This window comes from Geotrypetes seraphini, chromosome 6, assembly GCF_902459505.1.
Source record: "Geotrypetes seraphini chromosome 6, aGeoSer1.1, whole genome shotgun sequence".
Lineage (NCBI taxonomy): Eukaryota > Metazoa > Chordata > Amphibia > Gymnophiona > Dermophiidae > Geotrypetes > Geotrypetes seraphini.
The window spans coordinates 206935879-206961067 of record NC_047089.1 but is presented as its reverse complement, the minus strand read 5'-3'; the positions used below and the strand labels follow the sequence as shown (position 1 = coordinate 206961067).

Here is a 25189-nt window from a genome sequence, read left to right as displayed (position 1 = left end):
CCTGCCCCCCGACGGGCCCCCCGAAAGGGCTGCATGCGCTGGAAGAACCGACCCCGGGAAAATCCCGGAGACTGGAAAGAAGCAGCCCCACGCCCAGGGCGATACTTGCGAAAATCCCGCAAACGCCCCCGGGCCGCACCCCCCCGAGACGCCGGGCGGGCACGGTCCTCCGGCAGACGGGGAACTTTCGAGTCCGACAGAGTCTGAATCAACTTATCCAAGTCCTCTCCAAACAAAAACGACCCCCGAAAGGGAAATTTAGTAAGCTTAGCTTTGGACGCAGCATCCGCCGCCCAAGCGCGCAGCCACAACACACGCCTTGCGGCCACGCCAAAAGCCATAGACTTAGCCGAGATCCGCACCAAGTCATATAGAGCATCTGAGAGGAATGAGGCCGCCATCTCAATCTTCGCAACCTCCTGATCCACCAGAGACCAGTCGTCAGACTCTCGATCCAAGACCCGCTCCGCCCACCGAAACACGGCGCGAGCGACCAGTCCCCCACAAATAGCCGCCTGGACCCCAAAGGCAGAGACCTGAAAATTTTGCTTAAGGATGCTCTCCAATTTGCGCTCCTCAGGGTCCCGCAAGGCAGAACCGCCCTCAACAGGCACGGTATGCCGCATGGAAATTGCCGAGACCACCGCATCCACGACTGGCGAAGCTAACGTAGCCCGATCCCCTTCAGGAATGGGATACAGGCGAGCCATGCTGCGCGCCAGCCGAAACGGCGTCTCCGGCGTTTTCCACTGCTCCAGAATAATATCCCGAATATTCTGATGCATAGGAAAAGAGCGGGAAACGGAACGGATCCCCCGTAACAGGGGGTCCCCCACACGCGGAGTCTCCGGCGGCGTGTCCTCAAAACGCAAAACCGAAGAAACCTGTTGAATAAGGTCAGGCAGCTCATCTTTCTGAAAAAGGCGCACCACGGACGCCTCGTCACTGGAGAACGGGAAATCCGACAACCCGCCGCCAGCTTCCGTCCCCTCCAGAGAGTCCTGGAACTCCTCAGAAGGGTCCAGGTCCTCCTCCAGACCGACCCGTTCCTCCGACCACAAATTCTCATCCCACGACACCCGCGGACGCTTGGACAAGGGAGGCGGCGGAGGGGACGTCACGCCAGACGAAAGAGGCAAAGCCGCAGGGAGCGCGGAGGAAAACCCACCCCCCGAAACCCCCTGGGCGCAACCGGGACCCCCAGCCGCCTGAAAATAGGCTCTGCATAAAGAAAAGAAAAATTCAGGAGAAAAACCCCCCGAGGGTCCCAAGGGACTCCCTGCCACAGCAGGGGACCCAGCAGAACCTTGCCCCTGCATAGTCAAAACAGGGGGAAGGTCACCTGAGGTGGAAGACAAAATGGAGGGGCCAGACAGAGAAGATGGCGGTTTTCCCGCCAAAAAAGCTCCCTCCATAGCCTGAAGCGGCTGAGAAACCTGAATAGTCTCAGCCGCTAAAGCAGGCAAGCCGGCATCAGCTGTCAAAAAATCAGCTGAGAGGGAATCCTCTAAAACCCGACCGTCGGCGGTTTGGGGAATCCCTCCGTGGGCGGACGGAGAAGACCGGGCTTCCCCACCGTTCCCTGCCGACTCGCGAGGCACCATCGGCGGGGAGCTCTGGGCGCCTGCAGCCGCTGCCGACGGAGCTCCTCCACCGCACCGGCCTGAACACCGCTTGCACAGGCCGGCCGCGAGTGCCTCGCGTCTGGAGCACAATGAGCACTTTTTCCCTTTAGAAGTGCTCATTGCTCCATACGCGACCTAGCTGCAAAAAAGTGCCGGTTAGTTGAAAAAATACAGTAAAATACAGTTTTCTTAAAGGGATACAACCCTCCAGACCAGCACTACCTCAGGATTTTTTTTTTTTTTTTTTACAGAACAGACTCCACAGGCTCTCAAAGCAATATGCCTTGCTTGATTTAGGGGGCAAGGCTTACTGCTGAGGCTCCTCTAAAAAAATGTGGGGAGGTGGAGGAAGTGGGGGGAGGGACCCCGCTCGTGACCCGCCGGGTTTGACACCCCCGAGGTCGGACGAACCCCCAAACAGAGTCCGGCTAAAAACAGGGACAATAAACCCCCTAAACAAATTCCAACAGCCCTACCAAGGGAGATGGGTACAGATCACTCAACACCTGCTGGAGACTGAAAGAAGACTGAGGGAAATAGAGAGGAGGGGCTAGGATATACTGTCCCAAAGTTTTGTTTTCAGTCTCCACCTGCTGGTCATGATTAGATATATACCCATTCGTAAAGTTAACCTCTACTGGTCTGGAGAGTGCTAAAGAAGAGGGCTTATTGCGCATCCTGGGGTAAAATTTGCATGTGCGCACACTACCCACACACTAAAAATAGTTTTAGCACTGGGGGTGTGGCTGGGGCCAGAAAGTGGGCATGTTCTGCACTAATCTGTTAACATAATGGATGGCAGTAGGAGCTCATGTGCTAATGGCCACATGCTAATACGAAAAGTAGCACATGGCTATTAATAATGGAATTAGAAAAATTTAGGCCCTCTTTTACTAAGCTGCGGTAGAGGTTTCTACCGCAGCGCTAAATGCTCACTAGAATTCTATGAGCATCGGAGCATTTAGCGCCATGGGCCTGTGTGGAGCTGTGTAAATAATAAATAAAAAGCACAATCTCTGATGTTAGCAAATTTTGCTTTGGAAACTGCTGTGTTGGGTCAGAAGCTTTTACCGCAACTTAATTTTAAAAAAAAAAAGAGGGCCTTAGCATTTTACCCCTGTGGTTATAACCGTTCACAGCGTGCAGGAATGACCTTTGTAAGGACACGTTAAGGTCAAGTTTTTTTAACTACAGGTTGGCAAAAGGACCCCTAAACGTCAAAATCATTAAGATGTTTAAGATACTTTTAGTTGTATAAATTTGCTTCCACATCACTTGAGTTGACTTTGGACCAATAGCAGCAATTCTCAAATCAAAGGGGGGGGGGGAGCATATTCCGTTTATTACTGGAGATTATACTCGTATATAGACACACACAAGCATTTTTGTTTCCTTTATGTCTGTTAGCATTACAAATCTCTTAATTTTGGAAGTCCTCTGATGCTATCCACTGTTAGGATAAAAGGCAATAAACAGATGTCCTACTTGTAAGATCATCTTTATAACATGACCTGGAGATACCCAATCCATTCTTTGCTATAGAAACATTTAGCAAGGATTAATATCTAACCATCCATCTGGCAGTGATAAGCTCAAATACAAGGGAGCATCAGTGCTTTGGGTAGCTAAGCAAATACCCTCCCTTCTGTACCTATGCCCTCCTTCCTCATCCTTGATCCACCCTGTACCAGGAGAAACAAGCACTCACTCACCATTGCCACTAGTATCCAGTTAATAATAAGCTTCTGGCTTCTGAACTGCAAAAAAAAAAAAAAAAAAAGTGCAATAAAATATCATTAAGAAAAGTAATTAATAGGACACTAAACCACATGGCATTTACACCTCAAACCTGAAAAATCCTGATGTCATTCTTTTGTTCGAGACTCACTGAAAGATTCAGCGGACACTGCTTTTGCTTTGCATCTTGCTGAGACTCAAGAGCACATTTATAATCAAGATGCCATTGTCCCAGGGCAACAAGAACACTGTTCAAGTCAGAGGCAGCCAGGGTGGGGGGATACCTGCCTCTGAACAGTGACCGCCCCTCCTCCCCACCACCCTCTAGCAGTGACTGCGAATGCCAGGTACTAGAATTTGGCGTTTGTTTTACTGTTTACAGAAGTTTAAATATTATTTAACTACTACAGAAGGGGTAATGAATAAAGACCTTGAAAGAAAGAAAGAAAGAGGGAGAAAAAAGAGAAAGATTCTTTTTACAGCTTAATTCAATACATTCTGTATCTCCCCATTAATTAAAGCAATTTGAATTAACTTTTCTAGGGAGGTTTTGGGGTATGAACACTCTCCCCCCCCCAATTCAAGCAGGGCTGTGGAGTCTGGCTGACATTAGATAAATACAAGTATAAAATCATAAAATTTAACAAATTTTTATTCTGAAGTTAGAGTTGGTACATTTTTATTAACTCTTGACGTCACCTAAAATTGCTTCAGAGTACAACTCCATAGCTCTACATTTAAGTTTACATTTTCCTCAATAATGCCTTTTAGGATCCTACAATCCAAATTAGAGTAGAATTTTTTGTTTTAATTTTTATCTGCAATGATTTTACTGAACAAAATGCTCTTGCTCAGGCAGGGGAGGGGTTAATGTTCTGGCAGCTTGAGTGCCCACTCACTGAAGTTTCAGACTTTGGCAGGGGGAGGGGGGGATGAAGTGGTTCTGTGCTGCTGCCAAACACTAGTTCCATGATGAAGCAACACTGTCATACCATGGCTTGCCTTCCTGTTCTTGGGAAGTACTCTATATGCCAAAACCAAACTACCTCTGCTCTGCCAATACCCAGAGCGGAAAAGAACACAAGTTTTAGTCAATTCTGAATCTGGAAAAATAGGTTAATAGGCATTTTTAAGTGGTTTTGCAGTACAGAATGACACGGTGACAATATTCATCACCATTCCCGTGTATGCAGATAACCATCTCCATGACATTTTTAAGAAGAGGGGGAGAATCAGAGTATGAATGGACACAACCACTGACCCTCAAGCCTTGCTTTGAAGAATGCTGGTTTAGAAGAACTGAGATTGAGATAGACACTAAAGAATGACAGGGGATGGTTTCCCGCAGTTATCCATGGGAACAAGAACGGTGCAGAACAGGGCAGGATACTATTCAGTTCATGAGGTTATAGTCCATAAAAGAAATGTAGCTTTTTCTGTAACAGCAGAACTACCCTCGGTTTTTCTTGTTCTGCTCAAGGTGGATCCACTCTATGCAAATGAAGGAGAATATCATCCGCCCTGCACATGTGCCTCGAGCCGTTCTAACTTCCCCACCATCTCATGAATGCGGTCTTCCTGTGCCAATATGCGCTTCTCAGCCTGTTGTATTCTCACCACGTGGCCAGCCATGCCCTACTTGATATTTTCCTTGGCAGCATGAAGTTTTGCTAGCTTGTCGTCAAGGAGTTGGGATACGTTGCACCTAGAAACCTGCACAAGATCTGTTTTATACAGATCTGGTGGGGTGTCCGATGTGGAAGCTGCCATTTTAGCAATAGGAGACGCATTCTTGTCTTTGCCAGTGCGGGCCAGTCTAATCAGCATGCCGGTCACAAATAAACCCCGCAAAGCCAGTCAAGAGTCCAGAATGCAAACCATGGTGTGTTGTATTCACAAAGTGGCGTCTAAAGGTTTTCAAACTTATAACATTACAGCTGAAAAAATTGATTGAAGGAGGTCAGGGAACGGAGCTCAGCCAACAAGCATCCGTTCAGGCTTGTACCATCACGTGACACCCCCCCACCACCACCACCGGCAATGGAGGATTAAGTGACTTGTCTAGGGTCACAAGGAGCAGTGCTGGGAAATGATCCCACCTCCTCATGGTGCTGAGGAAGCAGCAATACCTCTAGGTCACTCCTCACCACCTTATTCATCCATCCTGGACTAGTACAGTATTTGGAATCTGTTCATGTGGGTGCTAAAGATGACCAAAGCAGGACAGCAGGAAGCTCATTAAACCTCACACTCAGGGGAAAGGCAATTATCCCCACACTCTCTCTAGGGTGTAGCAGAAGGAAAGGAAAGATTTCATCCAATAACTTAGTCTTTAAAATCCACTAGGAAACTAAAACTGGCTGGAGAGAGAAGCAAGTATTTTTCCAGCTAGTACAAGTTGTATCATGTGTCCTGTAGAATATTATTTTGAAAACAAAGGCAAGGTGGGGTGTTTTTTTTGGGGGGGGGTTACAAGGAAGCAACAGCCTATCAGAAAGAGATACTTGCGTTCATAGAATGTGCCACTATTTCTTACTGGTCTCTTTCAGATTTTGCTTTGCAATACATAGCTCTGCCTCTTGTATTACCTCCAGACCACATTAATGCCAAAATATTGTCAGTAAGGTAAGTTTTCATGATATATCCCTTTTCAAGGCAACAAAGGTACTTAAAGGAGCAGCAGTGTAAGCAGTCAAAATACTTTTCCAAAGGCCTATAACACATGGTAATCTGACTCTCCCCCTACTCTGCACCTGGACTAACTCATCGCACACCCTGTAATTTAGACCAGTTCCTCATATCTTATTCAAATTGTTCATTCAACTTATTCTTATTCAACTGTTCCCTCCCATCTGCCATATTCACAACCTATCCATTTCCACTGCAACAGTCCCCGATGCCTTCAAACATGTGGTGGTTTAAGGCGCTTCTCAAAAAAACTGTATCCCCAACTGCCCATCCAACTATCGCCCTGTCTCCCTTCTTCCGCTCGAATCCAAGCTACTCGAGCGTGCTGTTCTGTTGCTGCCTTGACTTCCTTTCATCTCAACAGATTCTTGATCTTCTACATCAGGCTTTCGCCCCCAATGCTCCAGAGTCCACCCTCACCAAAGTCTGCAGTGACCCGTTCATGGCCATATCCAAGGGCCTTTACTCAATACTCATCCTTCTTGACCTGCCTGCTGCCTTTGAAACTGTTAATCACAGCTTACCGTATTTTCGCGGATATAACGCGCGCGTTATACGTGATTTTACGTACCGCGCATACCCCTCGCGCGTTATATGCCTGAGCGCGGTATACAAAAGTTTTTAAACATAGTTCCCACCCCGCCCGACGCCCGATTCACCCCCCCAGCAGGACCGCTCGCACCCCCACCCCGAACGACCGCTCGCACGCGCTCCCACCCACACCCGCATCCACGATCGGAGCAAGAGGGAGCCCAAGCCCTCTTGCCCGGCCGACTCCCCGACGTCCGATACATCCCCCCCCCGGCAGGACCACTCGCACCCTCACCCCGAAGGACCGCCGACTCCCCAACAATATCGGGCCAGGAGGGAGCCCAAACCCTCCTGGCCACGGCGACCCCCTAACCCCACCCCGCACTACATTACGGGCAGGAGGGATCCCAGGCCCTCCTGCCCTCGACGCAAACCCCCCTCCCTCCAACGACCGCCCCCCCCAAGAACCTCCGACCGCCCCCCCAGCCGACCCGCGACCCCCCTGGCCGACCCCCACGACCCCCCCACCCCCCTTCCCCGTACCTTTGGAAGTTGGCCGGACAGACGGGAGCCAAACCCGCCTGTCCGGCAGGCAGCCAACGAAGGAATGAGGCCGGATTGGCCCATCCGTCCTAAAGCTCCGCCTACTGGTGGGGCCTAAGGCGCGTGGGCCAATCAGAATAGGCCCTGGAGCCTTAGGTCCCACCTGGGGGCGCAGCCTGAGGCACATGGGCCAAACCCGACCATGTGTCTCAGGCCGCGCCCCCAGGTGGGACCTAAGGCTCCAGGGCCTATTCTGATTGGCCCACGCGCCTTAGGCCCCACCAGTAGGCGGAGCTTTAGGACTGATGGGCCAATCCGGCCTCATTCCTTCGTTGGCTGCCTGCCGGACAGGCGGGTTTGGCTCCCGTCTGTCCGGCCAACTTCCAAAGGTACGGGGAAGGGGGGTGGGGGGGTCGTGGGGGTCGGCCAGGGGGGTCGCGGGTCGGCTGGGGGGGAGGGGGGTTTGCGTCGAGGGCAGGAGGGCCTGGGATCCCTCCTGCCCGTAATGTAGTGCGGGGTGGGGTTAGGGGGTCGCCGTGGCCAGGAGGATTTGGGCTCCCTCCTGGCCCAATATTGTCGGGGAGTCGGCGGTCCTTCGGGGTGGGGGTGCGAGTGGTCCTGCCGAGGGGGGAGAAGAATCGGACGTCGAGGGGGGGCATCAGGCTTTCAGGATGGGGACAGGACTTCAAGGGGGGACAGGCAGACCTTCAAGGGGGACAGGACTTCAAGGGGGGACAGGCAGACCTTCAAGGGGGGACAGGCAGACCTTCAAGGGGGGACAGGACTTCAAGGGGGACAGGCACGGAGAGGCGGGGCAGTGCACCGAAAGTCAGGGCGGGTGAACGGTGAGTCGGGGCAACCAGAGGAGAGTCGGGGCAGTGCACCGAAAGTCAGGGTGAGTCGGGGCAACCAGATGAGAGTCGGGGAGGGCGAAAGGAGAGTCGGGGTGGCCAGAGGAGAGTCGGGGAGAGCGAAAGGAGAGTCGGGGTGGCCAGAGGAGAGTCGGGCAGCATGCGCGTTATATGCCTGAGCGCGGTATAGAAAAGTTTTTGTACATATCATCGTGATTTCTGCGCGCTATACCCCTGTGCGCGTTTTACAATGGTGCGCGTTATATCCGCGAAAATACGGTACTCCTCGATATGCTGTCCTCGCTTGGATTCCGCAAATCTGTCTTCTCCTGGTTTGTCTCCTACTTCTCCCATCACAGTTTTAGTATTTAAGGTATTTATAAACCGCCTATCAAGGTGGTTTACAATCGGGTACTCAAGCATTTTCCCTATCTGTCCTGGTGGGCTCTCAATCTAATGTACCTGGGGCAATGGAGGATTGAGTGACTTGTCCAGGGTCACAAGGAACAGCACAAGGTTTGAACCCCCAATCTCAGGGGGCATTCATACTGCCATCTTTGGATCTTTGAGACGCTGTCAGTGTCCGATTTAAAGTGTGATCGGTTTTGCTACACCCTGAGGCAGCTTTATAGTGAAACGCTGGCCACCGTTGGTGTACCGATCTTGAAGAAAGAAAGATAAGTTGTTCTCTTCTATCTTACACATAATTTTCAAAGCAATTGGAGATTAGCACATTGAACCATTTTTACTAGGAGGTTTTTAGCCAGTGAAGTGACCACTCAAACACCGTTATTCTACCATTGTGGAGGTGGGCGGGCACCTGTCTGAGGCTTTTTTTCCTCCATTAAGACTGGTTTATATGCTTATGTTCCAATATTAACACAATACCCTTTTTTGATTTTCCATTTTTGTGAAAGTGTATTGTTGATTATCAGTGGTTTTCACATATCCGAGTCATTTTTGCTATATTTTAATGTACTCCAGTGCAACATTTTTGGGATCTGTTATTGCGAGCTCTCTCCTCTCTCTGGAAATGCAGAGTGAAGTTGGAGGCAAATGTCCTTTTTGATGTTTTCTCTCTGCAATCTTCCACTTCGAAAGGCTACCCTGCTTTTCTTCAACGGGCGATGCTTCAAGGAAAAAAAGACTATTTTGTTGCTTTGGCTGGAGCAGCAGGCACCTGCTCTTCACCTATGGAGACAACACATGAACACTGCTGAAAATGGAGCGTACTCAGCTCCGAATTCTGGAATCTGCAGCAGGCCGGCAGTTCCTGAGTATCTGGGGACCCTTCTGGAATTCCTTTTCTCCTGTGGCAAGGAGTAGACTTATGAACTTCTGAGCTGCTGTACCTGTCACAGGCTGTAATTCATGTTCTTGCCTTTTCCTCTCATATTTTCTTCTCTCGTTTTTTGTTTTTTACTTTCTTCTTTGTTTTCTTGTCTTGGGATAAGGGGGGCGGATGGGGTGGGTAGGGTTTGGGGTTAGAGGTTGATATTGCAAAAAGTTTAAGCTTGCTCTTTCCTGGTTGTGATGTGCTTTCTTTGTATTGCTGGTTCATGCATTGATGTGTTGCTTTCTGTTGCTCAATAAACATTATTTAAACATAAAAATGAAAACTGCCAGTCAGGTGCATGTATCTGGACTTCTCAGAAATGGGACTTTCCTCTCCACTATGTCCACAACTTGATCACCGTCTCATAGCTCTCAACAAGAGAGACTGTTTCGTCGACTCTTTTGGCTGCTTCAGAGGAAAAATTCAAACATCCTTCGTGCACAGCACCACATCTAACAGCAATCATTGACCTAGGGGCCACCGCATGAGCGGACTGCTGGGCACAATGGACCGCTGTTCTGACCCAGCAGCTGCAATTCTTTTGTCCTTAAAAAAAGTAAATTATTGCATAACACAACAGAAAAAGAATAAATATTTATCCTAATAGATGTTTCCTAAATATCTGTTTAACTCAGTTGAAAGAGTGGTACTTTTCAAGAGTCTATGCAGGGACCACTGCTTTTTAACATTTTTAAATGATCAAGAGATACTACTACTGCTTATTTCTATAGCGCTGCCAGATGTACACAGTGGTGGACATTGAAACATGTCAGAGAGAATCTCTGCTTGAAAAAGCTTAGAATCTTTTCAAAACAGAAACAGGACAAATTGGGGTTAGGGAATTTCTCACAGAAGGAATGATAAAACAGACATGGGTACTACAAGTGCATAAGAGATGGGAATAACTAAGCAAGGTAAACACCGCTCCCCCCTTTTTACAAAACTGTAGCACAGTTTGTAGTGCCGGCCATAGCAGTAACCGCTCTGATGCTAATAGGAATTGTATGAGCTTCAGGGCTGTTACCGCCATGACCGGCGCTAAAAACGCTAGCGCAGTTTTGTAAAAAAAAAAAAAAAAAAAAGTGGGGGGAGCTAAATTTGCAGATGATAAGTTATTCAAAGTTGTTAATCACAAGACAATTGTGAAAAATTGCAAGAGGACCTCACAAGATTGGGAGCCTGTGCATCAAATGACAGATGGCATATAATGTGAAAAAGTGCAAAGTGATGCATGTAGGAAAGAGGAAATAAACTATAGCTACATGGTATAAGGTTCCACATTAGGAGTTTCAGAAAAAGGATATAGGTATTATCATTGACAATATGTTGAAACTTTCTGCTCAGTGTGCACCGGCAGCTAAGAAAGCAAATAGAATGTTTGGTATTATTAGGAAAGGAATGGAAAACAAAACTTATGACTATTATAATGCCTTTGTATTGAGCCAAGTTATGGCCTAATATCAAATCCTGTGTGCAATTATGATCACTTCATCTCAAAATAGATATAGCAGAAGTAGAAAAAGTACAGAAAAGCATGATGAAAATGATAAAGGGGATGGGACAACTAGAGGAAAGGCTAAAGAAGCCAGGGCTGTCCAGCTTGGAGAAACGATAGAAGTCTATAAAATACTGAGTGGAGTAGAAATGGTACATGTGAATCACTTGTTTACTCATTTCTAAAAATAAAAAGGACTGGGGGGCCCACAATGAAGCTACTAAGTAGTAAATTTAAAACAAAATCAGAGAAAATATTTCTTCACTCAATATGTAATTAAGCTCTGGAATTCATTATCAGATAATATGGTAAAACCAGTTAGCTTAGCAGGGTTTTAAAAAGGGTTGGACAACTTCCTAAATGTCCATAAACTTTATTAAGATGGACTTGGGAAAATCTACTTTTTTCTAGACAGCAGCATAAAATCTGTTTTACTTTTTTGGTATATTGTCAGAATCTTGTAACCTGATTGGGCACTGTTGCGAACACGATACTGGGCTTCAGGGTCCTTTGGTCTGTCCCATTCCAGTTTCAATAGGAATATAGGAGACATGATAGTTAAGTCAATGGATGAGATAATTGAAAAAAACAGATTCACAGATACAGGGAAACATTGGAGCTTAAAAAACAAACTGGATTTCAATTTCCAGTTCCTATCGATTAAAATTAAAATTGGGGACTACTGAAAAGTAGTGACAGTGTTTCAGTGCAAGAAGACCACTCCAGTGACTATGTCCCAGTGATGAATGCAAGGCCTAGGGTGCTATGTGCAGTACGCCAGTATTATCCTTGGTTTCCAGAAATCGTCACAAGCATTTTCTGCTTGGTTTTTCCTTATTTATCTTTGTTGAAGCTTGACAATACCTTTGTTAGTTGACATCACGCCAATTTTTATTGGCGTTTGAGGCTCTTAAGACTCCTGAGGCAGGCCAGTTGGCCGAAACATGTGCATATCGGGTCATTGAGTCGTTGGATGAACAAAGGTTTTTACACTATCAGATGAGTTGGCGGACACTTTTATTAGTTTGGACAATTTCATTCTATCTTTTGCGCATTTATATTTGTGGTTTTGTTTTCCCCTGTTTGGTTCCTCCCTTGTTGATATACAGCACACACATACATACATACACACATATATATATATATATACACACTATTTAATGAAAGCCCTGTTTCATACATAGAAAAATTATTCCCTGTACGTAGAACTATATGAAGTTAACCCCTATTTGGAGTAGCGCTGCCTGATTTGTCAATTCAAATCAACTCATTACAGCGAATCTATTGGAATCAATTGGTCTCACCGATTCAGTGCCCCCCTCCACCCCCCACCACCACTACCTGCAAGACCTGACATACTTCTGGGCCTCTGATGATGCAGCAGAGGGAAGCCCAGTAGAGCAGAAAGCAGCTTGTTCAGAGCGCTGCTTCTGCCAGCCAGCCACTGCCACTGCTGAAGCTGCTTTTGGAGACCCAGAGGTATGTTAGGCCTCACTGGGGGGGGGGAGGGGTTGAAAAGCTGCTGCATGGGGGGGTGTAAGAAAGATGGCTGCTACACTGGGGGGAAAGAGGAAAAATTGTTGGACATGGGGTGGAGGAGAGGAAGGGAGAGATGAAACAAAGAGGTAGAAAGGGGTGAGGGAGAAATTCTGCATATGATGGAGGGGCGGGAGACATATGAAGAAGAGAGAGGGGGAAATGTTGAACATAGGATGGAGGGCAAAGAGAGATGGTGCATGGGGAGAGAAAGAAATTCTGTATATGATAATGGAGGGGTGGAAGGGAAAGAGGGGAAGAGTGAAATGTTGGATATGGCAGTAGAAGGCAAAGTACAGAAATGGTCCCATGATAGGAAGTGACATCAGAAGAGAGCGGCTCATGCTGACAAACATTTACCGAGGTACAGAACCCATCAGTTTTCAATTAGTTTTGGCAACATCTACTTGTTTTAACCCTTTGTTTGGCATTGTTACTAAGAAGCAACATGTGTCTTCTATGGCTCTTAAGGGAGATCTGCATCCCCAAATGCCTGTTACTTGGCACTGTTGCTCTCATTCTACATCAAGTTACGCAAAGCAGCTGTTTCACCATCTGCCAATTAAAGGGTTAAATACATTCAGACAGAATTGCTGACTTCAGAGGCACCTGGGTTATCATCAGAGCAGAGCAAAGACCTTTAGGACACTGTGTTTTGGTTATTTATGTCAAATGCTAGCGAGCAACAGGTCGACATTCAGCTCTAGTCACCCAGAGGTCACTCACCTAATCCTCTCCAATCCTCTCCAGATAGTGTGGCGTTCAAGGAGCCAGTCTAACCTAGATCAGCAGAGCCCCCTAAATTACAAAAGTTTAGGGAGGGGCGATAGAAGAAAGACACCTTGAGATTGTGTGTTCTGATCATCCCTTCAAAAAGGATAGAGCAGAATTAGAAAAGGTTCAGAGAAGGACAGCAGATAAAGGGAATAGGATACCTCCTTTATGAAATAAGCTAAAGGAACATTCTAGACCTCGTCATTATGGTATATGTAGGAAAGATTTAACCCTTTAATTGGCAGATGGTGAAATGGCTGCTTTACGTAGCTTGATGCTGAACGAGAGCAATAATGCCAAGTAACAGGCATTTGGAGATGCAGATTTCCCAAAAGAGTATGGATACCAGACATCTGGATTTCCCCAGACATTTCTTCCTATTCGAGGACATGTCTGGGGAGTCTGGACAGCTTTTCAAAACCCAGCACTTTGTCCGGTTTTAAAAAGATTCCAGCTAGAAGTGACATCGGGACGGCATCTGCGGATGCAACCTGGTGACATCACACACATGCGCGCATGTGTATGATGTCACCGCGTCACACCGGCGCATGTGTAGCTGCCCTCCTGACAAGCAAACAGGTTGATGGGGGCGGGGCATGACTCAGGCGGAACGGGTCAGGGTCGGGTGGAACTGGATGGGTCATGTGGTCATGGGTCTAAATTTTCAGCCGGGAAAATCTGGTAACCCTTCATAAGAGCCATAGAAAACATGTTGCTTCTGAGCAACAATGCCAAATAAAGAGTTAAAAACATTTTTATTTCAAAAATTTTTGTTGTTGGGACTAGCTGCTGTTGGCTTTTGTTAATTATCTAGGAACATACAGCTGTACATCCTTAGAAATGACCCAGTTTTCTTCATCGTTACCCACATAAAACCTGAATAAAGGAAGCTGAAGGTTATAAAACTCATAAGATAAGATAAACTTGGAGAACAGATGTCAGAGAATGCGACAGATATTTGAAAATCATGACTGGGATGGAACAGCTATCTAAGGACCTCTTTTAAACATCTGTCACAGCAAATGCATCAAAGCCCATTCAATTCCTATGGGCTTTGGTATATTTCCTGCAGCAGATTCACTACCGTGGCTTTGTAAAAGGGGCACTCGGCTGTCAAACACATAAGAACATAATAGTCTTACTGGGTCAGACCAATGGTCCATCTAATCCACTAGCCCATCCTCACGGTAGCCAATCCAGGTCACTAATATCTGGCAAAACTCCAAAAAGTATCAATATTCCAAGCTACTGATCCAGAGCAAGCAGTGGCTTCCCTCCCCTATGTCTGTCTCAATACCAGAATACTGTATAGTCTTTTCATCCAGGAACTTGTCCAAACCTTTCTTAAAACCAGATCTGTTAACCGCTCTTACCAGAACCTCCTGCGATGTGTTCCAGACCTTAACTATTCTCAGAGTGAAAAAATATTTCCTTCTGTTGGTTTTAAAAGTATTTCCCTGTAACTTCATCGAGTGTCCCCTAGTCTGTCATTTTTGACAGAGTGGAAAAAAAAAAATTGATCCACTTGTACCTGTTCTACACCACTCAGGATTTTGTAGACTCAATCATATCTCAACTCAACCATCTCTTTTCAAAGCTGAAGAGCCCTAACCTTTTTAGCCTTTCCTCATACGAAAGGAGTTCCATCCCCTTTACTATATTGGTTGCTCTTCTTTGAACCTTTTCTAGTTCCGCTATATCTTTCTTGAGATAAGGTGACCAGAATTGAACGCAATACTCAAGGTGAGGTCGCAACATGAAACGATACAGAGGCATTATAACATTTTTAAGTCTTGTTAATCATCCCTTTTAAAATAATTTCTAGCATTTTGTTTGCTGTTTTGACTGCCACCACACATTGAGCAGAAGGTTTCATCATATTGTCTACAATAACACCCAGATCTATTTCTTGGGCACTAACCTTCAATGTGGGCCTTAGCATCTGGTAACTACGATTTGGGTTAGTCTTCCCAATGTGCATCACTGCGTTTGTCCACATTAAATTTCATCTGCCATTTGAACGCCCAGTCTTTCAATTTTCTAAAGTCTGCCTGCATTTAACTATTTTTGAAAAGTTTAATGTCATCTGTAAATTTAATCACCTCACTCGTCGTTCCAATTTCAAGATCATTTATAAATATGTTAAATAGCACCAGTTCAGATCTCTGCTACACTCCACTGTTTGTGCTCCTGCACTGAAAAAAATGGCCATTTTATCCTACCCTGTTTTATATCCAATAACCAATTCCTAATCCACAACTGAACTTTTCCTCCTATCCCATGACTCTAATTTTCTCAAAAGCTTTCTGAAAAACTAGATACAGTGCTCCCCCGGTCATTTGCGGTCGGCGATTCATGGTCCGTCATTCACGGTATTTTCCGACCGTGAATGACTGGGCAGGAGAGAGCAGCCGGAGCACCAGCGAGTGAAGGAAATCACTCGCGGTATGCTCCGACCGCCTCTTCCTGCACTAAAGTCGGGCCTCACCAATCAGGAGGCCCGACTTTAGTACAGGAAGAGGCGCTCCGGCTGCTCTCTCCTGTCTCACCCCGCTAAAAAACGTATTCATGGTTTTTCAGCATTCGCAGGGGTTCCTGAAACGGAACCCCCGTGAATATCAGGGGAGTACTGTATACTATATCAAATGGCTTACTTTTATCCACACGTTTATTCACACCTTCAAAGACGTCCAGCAAATTGGTGAGGCAAAATCTCCTTCGGCTGAACCCATACTGACTCTGTCCCATTAAATCATGTTTGTAGAGGATTACTGTCCTAAAACCAATTACCAGGAAATTGAAAACAAAGCCTAGAAAGTGGTTTTTTTCAAGGAGCACACAATTAAGCTCTGGAATTTACCAGAGAATGGGCTAGAACTAGATTCACTAAGACCATAGATCGGATCCGATCCGAACCATGGCAGGGGGGATGATTCATGAAGCGCCCTCATGCAAATGAGGATGTTCGGAATCATGTCCCCAACCGACAGCCCAGATCGATCTCATAGAAACATAGAAGATGACGGCAGAAAAGGGCTATAGCCCATCAAGTCTGCCCACCCTACTGTCCCTTCCTCTTAAGTCTATACCTAGTGACTATTTATTCAGATTGACTCTCTTAGGGATCCCCTATAGGCATCCCATTTATTTTTAAAGTCCCATTTATTCTTAAAGTCCACACTATGCAGGTCTCGATCATCCCATCAAGTCTGCTGACCCATCCTCTTAAGTCTATACCCAGCGACTGATGTTCCAGCTCGACCCTCGTAGGGATCCCACATAGGTATCCCATTTATTCTTAAAGTCCAGCACGCTGCTATCCTCGATCACCTGCACTGGAAGCTCATTCCAACGGTCAACCACTCTTTCTGTGAAGAAGTACTTCCTGATGTCGCCATGAAATTTCCCGCCCCTGAGTTTGAGCGGATGCCCTCTGGTGGCAGAGGGTCCCCTGAGAAAGAAGATATCTTTCACCTCGATACGTCCTGTGATGTATTTAAATGTCTCAATCATGTCTCCCCTCTCCCTACATTCTTCTAGAGTGTAGAGCTGTAGTTTGTTTAGTCTCTCCTCGTACGAGAGACCTTTGAGACCCGAGATCCTCCTGGTGGCCATCCGTTGAACCGACTCAATTCTAAGCACATCTTTACGGTAATGTGGCCTCCAGAATTGTACACAGTATTCCAGATGAGGTCTCACCATGGTTCTGTACAATGGCATTATGACTTCAGGCTTCTTGCTGACAAAGCTTCTACTGATACATCCCATCATCTGCCTTGTTTTAGATGAAGCCTTCTCCACTTGATTGGCAGTTTTCATGTCTGCACTGATGATTACTCCTAGGTCTCGTTCCGCCTAGTTAAAGTTTCTCCATTCAAGGTGTAATTTCTGAATGGATTACTGCTACCGAGGTACATAACCTTACATTTCCCAGCATTGAAGCCCAGCTGCCAGGTCGAGGACCATCTTTCCAATGTAAGCAGGTCCTGTGCCATACTATCCTGTAAATTACATTCACTTACTGTATTGCATAGTTTAGCGTCGTCGGCGAATAATGTTATTTTACCCTGAAGCCCCTGAGTCAGATCCCCTATGAATATGTTGAAAAGGAGTGGGCCCAGGACTGAACCCTGCGGTACTCCGCTGGTCACCTCCGATGTTTTAGAGAGGGTACCGTTAACCATTACCCTTTGAAGTCTTCCACTTAGCCAATCATTGACCCAAGTAGTTAGTGTTTCTCCTAACCCCATCGATTTCATTTTGCTCAACAGCCTGCGGTGTGGGACGCTATCAAATGCTTTACTGAAATCCAGGTACACGATGTCCATAGACTCTCCCAAGTCTAGCTTCCTTGTCACCCAGTCAAAGAAGTTGATGAGATTAGATTGGCAGGACCTACCCTTGGTGAATCCATGTTGATTGGGATCCCGTAGATTCCCCTCATACAGGATCGTGTCTAATTTGCGTTTAATTAAAGTTTCCATGAGTTTACACACTATTGATGTGTAATCAGAGATTGAAGAGTATCGCCAGGACATCGCACACAACTCTTTGAGCACTCTTGGGTGCAAATTGTCTGGTCCCATGGCTTTTTTTACCTTTAGTCTTGACAGTTCGCTGTAAACTTCACCTGGTGTAAACTCAAAATTCTGAAACGGGTCGTCCGCACTTGACTTAGCCTCTAACTGAGAACCATGTCCTGGTGCCTCGCAAGTGAAGACCGAGCAGAAGTATTCGTTCAGTAGTTCAGCTTTATCTGAATCTGCTTCCACGTAATTCCCATCCGGTTTGCTAAGGCGTACTATCCCGTCTGTGTTCTTTTTCCTATCACTAATATACCTGAAGAAGGATTTGTCCCCCTTCTTAATGTTCTTTGCTAGAGTTTCTTCCACACGAAGTTTGGCCTCCCTAATTGCTGTTTTGACCACTGTAGATCTGGTCCTATATTCCATGATAGCTTCTCTTGTTTCCGTACGCTTGTAGGAAATAAATGCTTTTTTCTTCTCCTTAACAAGGTGCGAGATCTCTGCGGTGAACCATTGGGGTTCATTGTTTCTTTGTCGTTTATTTACTGATTTTATGAAGTGGCTAGTTGCTTCATGTATGGTTGATTTCAGTGTTAACCACTTAGCTTCTACATCATCGGTCTCCACTTGGTCCTGCAGCGTCCGATAGACGAAATCTCCCATGTGTGCGAAGTCTGTGCCACGGAAATTGAGTACCTTTGTTTTCGTGTTTGATCTAGGGAAGCCTTTCCTAAGATTGAACCATACTATGTTGTGGTCGCTGGAGACTAGCGTATCTCCTACTGAGACCTCTGAGACGCTTTCCCCGTTGGTGAGTACCAGGTCGAGGATTGCCTGGGCCCTAGTGGGTTCCATTACCATTTGTTTGAGACGGGCTCCCTTTATGGAGTTTAATAGCCTCCTACTAGCGCTGGTTGTCGCTGAAAGTGTGCTCCAGTCTGCATCAGGCATATTGAAGTCCCCAAGTAGTACAGTGTCTCCCCTTAGAGTGATATTCTCAATGTCTAGGGGGTCTGTATACCACACCAAGATACAGGCACTTTTCTCTGCCTCTTGCCAGGTTTACCCAGAGGGATTCCCCTGTGTATTTGACATCTGTAATCCTGATGGTTTTGATGTCCTCTTTAATATATAATGCTACCCCACCACCTAACCTGCCCTCTCTGTCCCGACGAAGTAAGTTGTAACCCGGTATAGCCATATCCCACCCATGAGAGTCTGTTAGCCAAGTTTTGGATATCGCTGCCACGTCTAGGTCTGCATTCCTTATTTCAGTCTCTAATTCTAGAATTTTATTACCTAAACTGTGTGCATTAACATACATAGCCCTCCACTCTTTATGTTTGCTAAATCCCTTTGATACTTTTTCTACCCGAGTTGGTATGACCCCTAGAGAACTGTTTGCAGTGTGGGTACTTACCTCGGAGCTTTGACTCATCTCATCAGGATAGTTCCTTACTGCGCTGGTATGTGAGTGGGTACCCTCCCCGACTTACCTAGTTTAAAGCCCTGCGAAGCAGGCGGACTAGTCGGTGTCCGAAGACGTACTTACCTCTACTGGTCAGATGGAGTCCGTCTGGTCCCTGAAGTCCCTGTAGCGCCTCTCCATGGTTCAGGAATCCGAAGTTCATATCCCGGCACCATCCCTGTAGCCACTCGTTAGTCCTCAGGATATGCTCGTCCCTGGCTCTCCCCTTGCCTCTAACTGGGAGGATAAAGGAGAAGACCACCTGCGCTCCGGTCTGCTTCAGCCTCTCGCCCAGGGCTCTAAAGTCTCTGGTGATGTTCTCCGGGGTGTTCCTTGCAGTGTCGTTTGTCCCCACATGGACGAGAAGCATGGGAAAGTTGTCCTGGGGTTTGAGTAGTCTATCAAGACAGGTGGTGACATCCTGTACTCTGGCTCCAGGCAGACAGCAGACCTCCCTCGAATCCATATCCGGTCTGCGATCCCGACGCATGCCCAGACCATCTGTAGATGGTCTGCGCGTGCGCTGGCCCTCTGTGCCCGGTAGAGAAAAAGAACTTTTTAAAAAAATCTTTGACGAGCCCGTGGTTTTAACCCACTTTAAACCTGTTGGTTAAATCACGGGCTCGCACTGCGGGGAAGGCAAGGAGAGTAAGGGCAGAAGCAGAGTGGTGATCGGGGCAGACAAAGAACTAGAAAATCAGGAGTGGGGAGAGAGCAGGAGAGTTGGGGCAGAGAGCAGGCGATGCAGTCAAAAAGACGTGAGCGACTGGCCCCAGCAGTCGTTTGTTTTGGGATTGGCCAGCCCAGTCAGTGTGCCTCTTTTTTTAGTGAATCGCTGCCTGCCTATATTTGCATGCTGATCAGAGGTGAATCGGGTCGGAGGAAAATCAGGTCGCAAAGGGGTCGCTAAGTGGTCGGGACTTGATCGGTGGGCTTAGTGAATCTAGCCCAATGTGGTCAAGGTGACAAACAATGGGATTCAAAAAAAAACTAAACAAGTTCCTGGAGGAGCAGTCCACAAAAAATTAACACTGGCTTTTACTGAACTGAAGTACAGCTTTTTTACCATGGGTCAGTGAGGTAAATTCTCTCTCATTTATAAGAATTGACTGAGTTATTATAATTCCCTTTTTGCAACGCTATTGCTCTTTCCATCTTATAAATATGACATAATGAATTCCACCAGAATGTGTAATTAAGATTATTGTAATTTTTCCAGTTATTGGTAATATGTTGAATGGTAACCCCTGTCATAATTAATAAAAGTTTATTGTTGTGTGATGATATTTGACTCTTTTTTCTCATAACCATTCCAAATAAAACAGTATCATAGGAAAGCGCAACATGGTTTTCCAAAAAAGAATTTACTTGAGTCCAAATTGAATTCCAAAATAACTTAATACAGGGACAATAATAAAGTAGATGATCCAATGTCCCTGGTTCCAGATTACAGTGCCAGCATCTATTAGATTTAGAGCTATCTAACTTTTGTAAATGAACAGGGGTCCAAAACGCTCTATGCAACAAAAAGAACCAAGTTTGCTTCGTAAAGATTTGGGAGCCATTGGAAAAGTATTATAATGAATAGGCATCATTTTTCTTCCTTTTTTAGATTTATTATATGCACACTCAGGGGGGAGGGAGGATTTAGGAAGGAAATTTTTATAACTATGTTTATAATAATAGTATAATATATTTTATATAGAATAACTGATGAAGGGTGGGTGGGTAGGGTTTTATCATTAATGGTCTATTATATTTTATATGTTAGTTTTTAAAGTGCTATATTGGAATCAATTTATGATATATTTATGTGCACTTCTTGTTTGATTTAAAAATGAATAAAGAATTTATATAAAAAAAAGAATTGACTGAGCATTGGAGCATTTACCCTGCTGGCCCACTGTAAAAAGCTCTACCGCAGTTTAGTAAAAGAGGCCTAAGCAGATGTTTTTTGGGAGAGCCACTGCTCATCTCTAGAAATGAACTAGGAGACCTGCAGATGACTTGTGACTTAGACTGTCAGACAGGATGCTGAACTCAATGGATCTTAGCCTGACTCAGCAGAGGTACTTATTTTCCAAATACAGTAAAACCTTGGATTGCAAGTAACTTGGTTTGCAAGTGTTTTACAAGACAAGCAAAACATTTGATTAAAATTTAACTTGATATACAAGCAATGTCTTGCAATATGAGTACATACACGTGTCACATCACCACAACTGAGCCGATGGTTCTCTTTTCGACGCTGCAGGAGTGTAGTGACTATTCTAAATGAGCGAGGTCTTGCAATACAAGTACATATAGTATTAAAGTTTTGGGGTTGTGGAACAAATCATCTGCGTTTCCTATGGGGAAGTTCGCTTTGACATACTAGTGCTTTGCATTACAAGCATGCTTCTGGAACGAATTATGCTCACAAACTAAGGTTTGACTGTACAGTACAAGAGATTTACTAAGATACAGTGTGAGCTAAGTTAAGGCAATATTCCAGAGGTGTATTAAGGAACCCTGCATTATGGAAAGGGAAAAATAACGTACCATCAAAATTATTTTTCCATAATTTGGGACATCACCTATTTGCCTTTCTGTATCGTTTGCCTGCTCTGGGGATTTCTAAAGCAAGAAAAAGAAATGTGTTTTCCTGCTTTAGATGGGAAAATTAAATTAATGGAAATACAATGGGGGGGGGGAGGGGAGGCAAAAGTTTTCTGTTACTTTGATCCCTTTAGCTAAATCAAACTGAAGCTACCGGAAGAAATTACTGACGCTTCAGCGCCATCCTTCAGGAACACAGCTGAGGTTCAACAAATCTACTTTAGGGAGACACACCACGGACATTTTACTGTACAACTATGAGCAGCAACACAACAGTCCTGATTTTCTGCCAGTCCTGGAGTGGTGAGGCAAATGCAGTGCTCCCCTCCCTATATATCTGGTCCTAGCTAGCATTACATTAAGGCACATTTCAAAAGGAGCACCACACTCATTCTTAAGAAAGTCCTGCACTTCCTAAACTTTAGAAGGCAACAACTGAGCATATTTTCTGAACAAAATAACTCAAAGAACCTAAATCACAGCCACCTTTTTTGCTATAATTTCAAATTCTCTTCCGGAAAGATAACAAACCTGAGTGGTGCTCCTACACAAAAGAGCCGAAAAGGTGGCAAAGGAAAAAAAGTAAATAATGAAATATGAACCAACCGCAAATCACTGCTATTAAACTCTAATCTAAGACGCTCCAGTGGGCCGGGGTGACATTTTTTCATGCAAGAAAGAAAAGTCCATTTGTGCAGGAAGCGCAACCAAACTCCTCCACGTCTAACTTTTAAAGGTTCCTTAAACGATACCCCCTTCCCCCTATGACTAAGCGTGCACAGAGCTGGGAGGGCAATGCCAGCAGGGCAGAGCCCTAAAGGGCCCCACGGGAGCCACCTGGACTGGAACAGAGCGGGCACGGAGAGAGGAAAGAGCTCCAGCACAGATGTGTTTCCACCAACGAAAAGTGCCAAACCGCTGGGTGTCTCGGTCTCCCTTGGCCGAGCCCCACTCTGGCCAAACCCCCCGCCCTGAAGCTGCAGTGCAAGTTACAGCAGGGCAGTGGCGCGAGGGCTTACCCCAGCCGGTGCGCGCGGTCTCACGGGACCTTCCCTCTCCCCCCCCTCACCCGAGCTCCTGGGAGTGACAGGGACTTCCCAGGGCGGACGGATTGCTCCTACCTGAAGCGACTCCGTCTGTGATCGGTAGTGGGAGGAAAAGATGAGGCGGCTCTATAAGTGCTCCTTCTGCTTCCTTGTGACAGGACGGGGCGGTGCCAGCACCCAGGGAAAGTTGGGATATGGCGCGAGAAAGGTGGAGGGAGTATAGCTAGAGTAGGGCGTGTCAGTTGTAGGGGGTAGAAATTTTTTTTTTCTTCAGATTATTGGTGACATTATGCAATTTGACATGCTGATTCTAAAAACTATCTTAAGAAACTGCTTTAAGGGAGTCTAACCTACATCAAATCACAGTTGAAATATGTAGAACTTAAGGAACATTTGTTTGGAACGTGTAAATAGTCTGAACTACATCTGGAGCCATATAATTGTCTTAAAAATGTCATTGATACAGTTCATGTAGTGCTATTTAACAAAAGCCAGCAAAGAGGCCATATCTTGTTTGCTTCTGTTTCGGCCCTGACGGGGTACAATATAAATTGGTATTGGAGGCAATGGTGTAAATACTGTATTTTTCGGTCCATAAGACACACTTTTTCCAAAAAGGGTGTGCATCTTCTGGAACGAAGATGATAACTTCCCCTCCCCCCGTTACCTTTTTAAAACACCGCCCGCCCCGCAGTTCCTTTTTAAGCGCCCCTTAAACCTGGTGGTCCAGCCGTCTGTCTGCGCTGCTGCCTGGGCCCGCCCCGCTTTCAGAATGACTGTGTCAATTCTCGCAAGGATGGGGGACAGGGTGCAGAGCCTGGCAGGGAGTGGGGGAGGCTGGGTGCACAATTTGGTTCAGAATGTTTTTTTTCTTGTTTACCTCCTCTAAATCTGGGGTGCGTTTTATGGTGCGAAAAATACGTAGTTCCTCTCTTCAGACCCACAGTCACATATCTGAAGAAGGATAGCTCCTAAACAACAATTTAACCTTGTTTTGTCAGCTTAACCTACAAAACTGGTGTGGTGTTCATCATGCCCAAATGTGACTTGTAGGAAATAAGAAAATTGTCAGCTGATCCTCAGCTCATTATATCTCTCCCACCCCTTGACCACTAGCTAATTGCTTTTGAAGTAGCACCAAGATGGACCGCAGAGTTAGTACCAGAATAAAGTGATGCTAAGAGAATGCTGGTTGTTTTGTCTGTCCTCACTTAGATATGGCTATGGAGAATTCATTTCTGGAATAATCCCAGGTATGGTATGTGCTGTCCTCATGTATCTCGGATCTGGAATCTTGAATTTTGCCAGGAGTGGGTAGTTCACCTGCTATTTCTTTTAATTTATAAAGAGTACACCTTGAACCCTAAGTAGAAGTCTGCTGTAATAGTTATTGAGCAATCTTAAGAGTGTTCTGGAAATTTATATTTGCATTAATTCCACTGTTTTAGTGGTCATTACAATATGGGCATAGGGAGATGCACAACTTACTCCTGGCGGAATTCTATGAGTGCAGAATTTGTGCAAAATTCCTCACCCCCTTAGGATGCATAGAATTGGTGCCCCGAGGCGCGGTAGAAACATCTACCCTGTTTCCCCGATGATAAGGCAGGGCCATCAAATAAGACAGCCCCCTCTTTTTAGAAAAAAATGTAAAATAAGCCACCCACCGATACCTGCGCTTACCCGAATTGGGTGGTACGGTGGGTGACTCCGTGTGGTCCCTCCGTTTACCGTATTTGCCTCCATGGCTGCGTGCCACGCCTCGTCATGAAGTGAACATAAGAACATAAGAACTGCCATCTCCGGATCAGACCCATGGTCCATCAAGTCCGGCGATCCGCACACGCGGAGGCCCAGTCAGGTATACACCTGATGTAGTTTTAGTCACCCATATCCCTCTATGCCTCTCATAAAGGGATATGGGAGGAAGTGACAGGACTGCAGCGCGCGCACGTGACTCCGCGCAAGGAAACACAGGCAGCTTCCCTCATCCCTCCCTAACAGAGACTGCAGGAGTTTGTTCACGGCCAGAACATCCAAAAGTGAGACACGCAGACAGGTTTCTTTTGCTGTGAGCAATACCACTTACTGTATATAAAGTCTGTTTAAAATGCATACGGTATATAAACAATGGTTTCACATTGTCAAGTCCCCTCTGATGCTGCACTACAGAATAATCTCTTTACTGTGTTTCCCTGATGGAGAACATTGGGGACATTAAATGGTACAATATATTGTATGATGGATAAAGCTGGCCATACACGGTACGATTTTTCGGCCGACCGATTCTTCAGCCGACCGTTTTCTTCCTCCAACGAACGCATTGCGAACGTACCTATCGCGAACGTAATAAAATTCTGTTTTTTTTCAACAATAACTGTGTACTGTAGTCTTCTTCATGGGTAAATAAGGCATCCCCCCGAAAATAAGCCCTA

General features: G+C 45.9%; 1 protein-coding gene across 1 annotated transcript in view; it reads right to left on the bottom strand.

Moving 5' to 3' along the window:
- The window catches only part of ANXA4 (annexin A4), a 73444-nt gene extending 50500 nt beyond the window's left edge, over positions 1-22944 (bottom strand). The window contains exons 1-2 of the mRNA XM_033948898.1: positions 22830-22944; positions 3338-3382 (exon numbers count right to left, since the gene is read on the bottom strand). Of these exons, the coding sequence (XP_033804789.1) occupies positions 3338-3340 (3 nt within the window). The 5' untranslated portion in view covers positions 3341-3382; positions 22830-22944. The remainder of the gene's footprint in view (positions 1-3337; positions 3383-22829) is intronic.
- Between the last annotated feature and the right edge of the window lie 2245 nt (positions 22945-25189).